Genomic DNA, 9,081 nt, shown 5'->3' with positions numbered 1-9,081 from the left:
TAGGGACCTTTTAGCAAAGCAACTAGGCTGGATGGTAGGCTCAGGGACTTCAATCAATGTGTGGACCGATCCATGGCTATCTTTCTCGGAAGCGCTCAGACCCACAGGCCCCCCACCTGAGCACCTCCAAACACTACGAGTATCTGATCTACTCCAAGACAATTCTCCTAACTAGGACCATGAGAAGCTCGAACGCCTCCTGCCTTTCCACAAAGAGCAAATCCTGAAAATCAAAATCAGCATTGAGGGAGCACAAGACTCAATATGGTGGCTAAAAAATCCCTCAGGGACCTACACAACTTGCTCTGGATACCGTGCAGTTACTGAAGAGGTTCTACCACTGCCCACAGTGGCTCTAGAAGAGCCGGTTGACTGGCTGGCTAACGTTTGGAACCTTAAAGCTTCACAAAAGATAAAGATCTTCATCTGGAACTCCCTACATGGTGCCCTGCCAGTAGGAGAACAATTCGCTATTAGACAAATTCCACTCTCCAACCAATGCCCACGATGCAGAGGTGAAGAATCAATAACTCATGCACTGTTTACCTGCTCATACGCTACAAGGGTGTGGAACCTAGCTCCTTTAGCAGGACCTTTTCATGCTAATCTAGTGGAGAGCACACTCTCAGGACTAGACAGATCAAGGAGGATACCATCTCTGCCTCCAGTGGGTCTAGATGCAGGAACGCTCTCAGCCTGAATTGTATGGTCTATCTGGCTCTCTAGAAATCAATTCCTCTTCCAACACAAAGACTTTACTCCAGAAGAAACCATACTCAAAGCTATGACATAAGCCAGGGAGTGGACACTCGCCCAGAACCATTCCAACACCGCTTCGCCTCCAGCACGGATGATCAATCTCGAACCAAATCCAAATCGACCGAACTATCTCGCGATCTACAAGGACGCTGCCTGGAATCCCTCAACGGGCTGTGCAGGTTTTGGTTGGATTATTGATGATCCGATCACACCATCCCAACATTCAGCGACCGAGACATTTGTCTCATCGCCCCTAATGGCCGAAGCTTTGGCTCTTCAACAAGCCATAATTTTCGCCCTCAACCATGGAATCGGATCCGCCGTGATACACTCAGACTCTCAATCTTTAATCAAGATGATCAGGAGCAACTCTTTTGTTTTGGAGATCTACGGAATTCTCCATGATATCTTCTCGCTCTCTAATGCTTTCAGTTTCATTGAATTTATGTTTATCCCTAGAGCTGCCAATGATAGGGCAGACTCTGTAGCCAAACTGGCATTGTATGCTCTGAACCAATTTTAGTTTAATCAATTTGCGGTTTGCACAAAAAAAAGTGTATAATTAAACTAATTTTGGTATTTAAACCAAATATCGATGTATATTTGACATCTGGTTGGTTTACAACGGTTGCAGAGAAATCAGTTAGATCCTAAAAGTAAACCAAAATCAAGTATAAAACTCGTCCAATGTAAGCCCTTTTCTCAAAAAAAAAAAAAAAAAAAAGGGAAAAAATAAGTGGAAAAGTTTTTGTTTAATAATCGTTAAACTATGAAAACTTGTTATAACAGTTCCTTAACATTTTTAAAAATTATATTTTTAACATGGTCGAAGTATATACTAGAATCACATAAAATTAAATAAGAATCCGCAAGCCGGTCATTTTTGATAAACCAAAATAGCATATAATTGACCATTATTTTAGAATGGTTATTTGTTTACTTTTGGAAAAGAATTTTCTATACGCTCAAACCTTTTTAGGTATTATCAATTTATCATTTTATAATTTCTTGTCTATTTGTTTTGATTTTCGTAGCAAATATTAATGAAGTTACTAGTAAATAATGAAGTATTGATTTCATGCTAATTTTTATATATTTTTGCCTATTTCTTATTATTGTATCAAAGGAAATATTGTTGTATTCAACATTTGTCCTATTTTAATTAAATTATTTTGTAAGAAACCTTTGCGCTCTTCCCCTATTTATTAGATATATTTAAAATTAACTAGATTTTAACCCGCAAGTTCGTGCAGATATTTTTTCATTTTATAAATGAATTTGATATTGTTAGAAATGTTTTAAATTTATAATTTCTATTTTAATATTATATATTGTGTAACTTAATAATATTATTGTTTATACTTTCGGTATTATTAATATATAGTGACTTATTTAATATCTTTTACTTTGTTATTAATTTTTATTACTTACTAATATATTTTCGAGTGAGGTACAATAAAATAACAATATGAAATAATTAAATAGATAACCTTTTTCAAAATATGTTTTCTCTTTAATATATACATTTTTGATCTAATACATTTAAAAATTTATTTATTTATATTATATAAAAATATATGTTTAAGATAATGTATATTTACATGTTGTGTTAAAAAAAATATAGTTAACATATATTATTTTAGTATTTTACGGGATTTATAAGTAGAAACACTGTTTTAATATATAACCCTATTATTTTAGTAAATTTATTTTAATGATGAGTGATAATTTTTTTAAATGAAACAATTTAAAAAAAAACTAAAATTTGTTAATTTACCTATTTAATATAATTTTGTCATATTTAATTCATATAGCACTTCTATTTTTATAGAATACATAATATAATTATAGAATTTATTAAAAATATAGCAGATAATTTTAATTTTATTGGTTTATAATAAAATTTTAGTTAAAATTGATTTATAATAATATTATATTACTAATTACGAAATTAATTAATATGTTATTTTATAAAAATATTTAAATTCTTAAGTAAGATTTTATTAGATTCTTTCTCAGCGGATTTCTTTATAATTAAAAAAATCAGATTTATAGTTGGTTTATTATTAATCTAAATAATCAAATATATCATATTAACTAATTTCTTAAGTGGTCCTACTATGACTTGTTAATGGTAGATAAAAATAGGAGTCTAAATTAATAGATTAGATATTACTAATTACGAAATTAATTAATATGTTATTTTATAAAAATATTTAAATTCTTAAGTAAGATTTTGTTAGATTATTTCTCAACAAATTTTTTTATAATTAAAAAAAATCAAATTTATAGTTGGTTTATTGTTAATGTAAATAATCAAATATATTATATTAACTAATTTCTTAAGTGATCCTACTATGACTTGTTAATGGTAGATAAAAATAGGACTCTAAATTAATAAATTAGATGTAAAATTGTCTATTATTTATTAATTTATTTGACAAGTAAATGTGAAATATTTATTTTTAAAATTCGTTGAATGCTATTTAAGATTATTATTTTTTACAAATGTTATTTAAAATTTATTTTTATAAAAGATAAAAATAAGAAAATCATACCGAATCTCTAACTTATTGGTTATATATCAAAAATTTTGTTTCCAAAGGATCGAAACAAACATCCCACTCTAAAAGCGTGCTTAGTAACAGAAACTTTTTTCTAAGAAGATTTCTTCTATATATCCTTAAAACCCTCTCTCACTTTCCTTACGTGAACCCTAAAATTTTCTTTATCAGCTAAATAAAAGAGAGTTACAAGTTGTCTTCCGACTCTAGAACTCCTAGAGCCAACAAAATCAAATACGTCGTCAACCTCTCTCTCCTTCCGATTCAGTTTTATCAAATAATAGTTTCTTAATAAGCAGTAGAGAATATTTTATTTCGTTTAGATCGATAATCCAGCCTTAATCCTTAGTTACCTGTGAGTAAGGGTTTATACATCGATCAATTTTTTGGAATGGATAATCAAGAGGTTGCTATGGATGTTGAAGCCCAGATCGAGAATAACAACGATGATCGTACCCTTCCTTTTTCAATATTTAAAAAGGCTAATCTTCCTATTACTTTAAAGGTAAATAAATCTATTTATTCATTGATACATACTCTATGAGTAAATGCTGGTTTTTTTTTTGAAATTTCTTTTGCTGATTTTTAACTTAAGATAATGTATGGAGAACGCACAGTGGTTCATTAGGTTAGACGTCTTAATTTGTGTCAGTGTATCTGCAAGTATGAGAAATTTTCATCTTTATAGGGCACACATACACAAAATCCACGAATATTTTCGTTTCATTCTAAGATTTATAGCAAGCTTTTATCTGCATATGTTTAATATATATATATATATTATGCTGATTCAATTTTGCTTTTGATGTTTTGGAGCAGTTTGAGAATGTTGTGTACACGGTGAAGGTGAAGGAACCAAAGAGCTGGCTGAGTCAAACCAAAGTCAAAACCGAAGAGATGACCATCTTGAAAGGCATAAACGGGATCGTTAAACCGGGAGAGATCCTAGCTATGCTTGGTCCCTCGGGAAGTGGCAAGACCAGCTTATTGACGGCTTTAGGAGGGCGGATTAGTGAAGGGAAAGGGAAGCTCACAGGAAACATATCCTACAACAACAAGCCATTCTCCAAAGGCGTGAAGCGAGCCACTGGTTTCGTGACTCAAGACGATGCTCTTTACCCTCACTTGACTGTCACGGAAACTTTAGTCTTCACTGCCCTTCTCCGGCTTCCGAACTCTTTCAAGAAACAAGAGAAAATCAAACAAGCTGAGGCGGTCGTCACGGAGTTGGGTCTTGATAGATGTAAGAATACTATCATTGGAGAACCTTTCTTGAGAGGTGTTTCGGGTGGTGAGAGGAAAAGGGTTAGCATAGGGCAAGAGATTCTTATAAACCCTAGTTTACTATTTCTTGATGAGCCTACTTCTGGTCTTGATTCGACCACTGCTCAGAGGATTGTGTCCATTTTGTGGGAACTAGCTCGCGGTGGAAGAACGGTCGTGACAACAATCCATCAACCTTCTAGTAGGTTGTTTTATATGTTTGATAAGATTCTTCTCTTATCTGAAGGTAACCCGATCTACTTCGGGCTTGGATCCAACGCTATGGGTTATTTTGGTAGCGTTGGATACTCCCCATCTGTGGAAAGGATTAATCCATCAGATTTTCTCTTGGATATCGCAAACGGTTAGTCTCTCACCTTGATTTATTTATCATTCATATAGCCTTTTGTCTCTTTGTTGAAACTAAAATTAAAACATGAACATATTATATCTATAGGTGTTGGATCAGATGAACTCCAAAGACCAGAGGCTTTGAAGGAAGCTCTAGTTGCGGTTTACAAGACAACTCTGTTGGACAATGTTATCAATGATCTTAAAGGACAAGATGGTCATTGTACCCAATCAATAGAGAGTCTAGGAGATTCCAAGCATTTTGGGGACTGGCCAACGACTTGGTGGCAGCAGTTTTGTGTTCTCTCGGAGAGAGGCCTTAAGCATAGGCGACACGATTCTTTCTCTGGCCTAAAGATCGGTCAGGTTTTTGTCGTGTCTTTCTTATGTGGTCTCCTTTGGTGGAAAACGGATCTTTCACACTTACAAGATCAGGTATTTTAATATATATATATAATACAAGTATTTGCTCAATAATAATAATATAATATATATATATATAATATATATATATATGTGATGCAATTACTTGTGGTTTATTGTTGCAGATAGGGCTATTGTTCTTTGTGTCATCCTTCTGGGCATTCTTCCCTCTCTTCCAACAAATCTTCACGTTTCCTGAAGAGAGAAGAATGCTTGAGAAAGAACGTTCCTCGGGCATGTACAGGCTCTCGTCTTACTTCATGTCCCGAATTGTCGGGGATCTTCCAATGGAGCTTATTCTACCAACCATTTTTCTCATAATCACATATTGGATGGCTGGTTTAAACCCGAAACCTGTAAACTTTCTTCTGACCCTTCTGGTCCTACTCGCCCACGTCCTTGTATCTGGTGGGCTAGGACTAGCCCTAGGTGCCCTAGTGATGGATCAGAAGACAGCTACGACACTCGGGTCAGTTATAATGCTCACGTTTTTGTTAGCAGGAGGATACTACGTTCGACATGTCCCAGTGTTCATCGCTTGGATTAAATACGTATCAATAAGTTACTATACCTATAAACTACTGATATTGGGTCAGTACACAGAGAGTGAGTGGTATCCTTGTGGTGAAAGTGGGAACTCGAAGTGTCATGTTGGTGATTTTGAAGGTATTAAGCTTATAGGGTTTCATAGTGGATTGGCCTCTTCCTTTGCGTTGGCTGCGATGCTTGTTGGCTATAGAGTTGTTGCCTATATTGCTTTGATGAGAATTGGTAAGACCAAGGCTGGCTAATACTTTAGCTATCTCCGCCTTTTTTTGGGTTTTAGGATTTTTTGAGTAAGATCGAATGTACAACTTTAATAAGTTCTTATTGCATTACTGTTTTTCATTAGAATCTTTAGTATCCCCTATATATTATTTGAGAATTACAACTTTTTTTTGTAGCCACATGTCATCATTAAGATGATTCTTAGAATCATTAGAGAAATATGTTGGTCCATCTAATTATATAATAAGTTTTTTATTAAACTAACAATAAATTCATCATTAATGTACTTTATTATTTCTTTAAATAAAATTTACGGAATTGCCTAATGTGGCTAAAATATATATATGGCAATTAATAATTTTGAATAATAAAGATTTGATAAAAAATAGTGTATCTTCTATCATATTTATTTAATTTTAAACTATTAAATAAATTAAACAACCACAATAACCATATAATAAAAACTTAGATTTTTATGCATATGTTATATTTTGAATTTTTACAAACGGTTATAAATTACTAAAACTGTTAAAAGTCTCACATTCAAATTTTATGATCCATGATTTAAAATTTTTGTTATGACAAAATACAAATGATTACAAAAAATATATAAGTAAAAAGTCTAATTTAATCAATTATTAAGATTAATATATATATATATATATATATATATATATCATTTTAAATTAAACTATAAACCATATAAAATACAATATATAATTTTTTTTGATAAAAGTTTTGAATTAACATTGATAAATTTTTTTACATTATAAATTACTAAAACTATTGATCCCACAATGAAAATTTTGTTATCAGTAATTTAAATTTTTTTCTATAAAAGATATAAATGATCAAAAAAACTATATGAATAGAAATCATCATTTAATAGACATTAATATTAAAAATATACTAAAATATATTATCTATGTTAGTATCATTTAAATTTAATTACATATCCTATCAAATAAAAAAATATTTGTTGGATTAATAAAATTGATTTATATGTTCGCACCAATTTAATTATATATTTAATAGTTACTGAACTTTAATTATCTAATATATTAATTATTTCATAATATGTAAAAATATTTAATACATAAAATAATTTTTATATATAATGTTGATCACGCGCAAAGCGCGGATCTTAACCTAGTAATCTATATTTGTGATGAAATATGATGAATTATGTTTCAAAATATTTTGGCCTCTTTTGTTGTTGTGTTTTGTGTAGTTAATTGGTCCTGCTCAAGTGGTCCTCTGACAAGTCAAATCTCATTAAAGAGAGTTATATCAGAATCTAAGTAGTAATGTGAAGAACATGTTATGTGTGTGTTTAAAAGGAAAGTTCAAAGCCAATTTAATGTTTGCTTATTGGTTTATACGTTCCAAGTCCAACACACTTTAGGTAATTGTTCGTACATGTAAAGCAGTAAAGGTATCTGACCTCGCGCGTTTTCTAAATTCTAACGGCTAGCTGATGCAATTCTAGTGCAACTATATATGTTATTTGAATTGTTGGAAGAATGTGTTGAAGTAAAAATTATCTACATAGTAATTTAGACAAAAAAAGAAGAGGAACCGTATAAAACCGTCGACCTTACCACCTACGACTAACATAGATGAGCCTAAAATTCAGAATGGAATTGTCACACCAACTCATATACAGACCAGATTCTGCATATCTTTTACAAGTGGTTTTGAATCAATTAAGCGATGCATTTAGAAAGCATAATGTCTTTTTTTTTCTTTTAGATAAAGCTTCGTGATCACCTCACGGTCCTCACCTTTTTTCCTTTAAAGCTTTAACAAACATGTAACTTCACAAAGACAGCATACATTACAGACAGGCAATATATGTGTATATGCGTGTACAACTCACAATTTGTTAGATGCGTCCATATACTGTAAAACCTTTTAAAAATAATATTATGACTTATAATTTTCTTAATTTACAAAAAAATTAAATATCAGAAAAATTATTATTGTATAAATAATTGTTTTTAGTCCTTTAATATTTAAGCACTCTTAAAATGATGTTATTGTTATGAATTATGAAGTGGATGGTCCATAAACTAGACCATACAAGTTCAAGACTAGAGTCCATTGGGGCTTTACATCCAGCCACATGAAAGACCCATTCAACCTTAGTCTTTATGAGTTTGACCATGTCATTATGTAGAGTATCTTTGTAATCAATTCTCCATTTGACTCCACCTTGTATGAACCATTATATATAGTGGTGTAAGCAATAAGAAATATACAACACATTCTCACAAATCTTCTCTCAAATCTTAACACGTTATCAGCACGAGACTCTCTCCACCTGAGCAATCCCATCCGCCGGCGATCATCTCTTTTCCGGCCATCTCTTCCGGCCCTCAGCCTTGCTCCGCCGGCCAAGTCTATCCCTCTCACGGTTTTCCGGCCAGCTCCTCCACCTCTCTCTCAACCAGCTCATCCGCGGATCAGCTCTCTCTCTCACGGTGGTCCATTCTGATCAATTTGGTGTTTTCTAAAAGGTAAACTAATCTATCCATAAAATCTAAGAACACCACATATCTGAATCCTGATTATTAGATCTATTTGAATCATAAAACTTATAAAAATCTATAGATCTAAAATTATCACAAATATTAATCTTGAATCTAAGATCTATATGAATCTTGATTCTAAAATTATTTGAATCTCTAAAGATCTAAAAATCTCTAAAAACTTATTAATAATCTAAGATTTATATGAATCTTGTTTCTACGAACTATTTGAAATTATAAAAGATATTAGAGAAAATCATAAATCCCTCGGTTCTCCTTTCTCCTATTTTGATCCGGCCTTAAATCCGGATTGACTTCTCTTTGGAGATAATTACCTAGAATGGGTAAAGAATACTCTTGTTGCCCTGAGATCCAGAGGACTCGGACAATGCATCAATGAGTACAATGATATCATTGACAGT

General features: G+C 32.1%; 1 protein-coding gene across 1 annotated transcript; it reads left to right on the top strand.

Moving 5' to 3' along the window:
* Window positions 1-3,464: 3,464 nt before the first annotated feature.
* Window positions 3,465-6,389, top strand: LOC106295145 (ABC transporter G family member 9). Its single transcript, XM_013730958.1, has 4 exons — window positions 3,465-3,828; window positions 4,143-4,950; window positions 5,044-5,372; window positions 5,486-6,389. The coding sequence occupies exons 1-4, from the start codon at window positions 3,715-3,717 to the stop codon at window positions 6,149-6,151; spliced, it is 1,917 nt and encodes a 638-aa protein (XP_013586412.1). The 5' UTR covers window positions 3,465-3,714; the 3' UTR covers window positions 6,152-6,389.
* The last annotated feature ends 2,692 nt before the right edge of the window (window positions 6,390-9,081 follow it).

Source organism: Brassica oleracea, chromosome C1 (assembly GCF_000695525.1).
Source record: "Brassica oleracea var. oleracea cultivar TO1000 chromosome C1, BOL, whole genome shotgun sequence".
Taxonomy (NCBI): Eukaryota; Viridiplantae; Streptophyta; class Magnoliopsida; order Brassicales; family Brassicaceae; genus Brassica; species Brassica oleracea.
The sequence above is the reverse complement of the archived record's forward strand: the minus strand, read 5'-3'. Positions and strand labels throughout refer to the sequence as shown.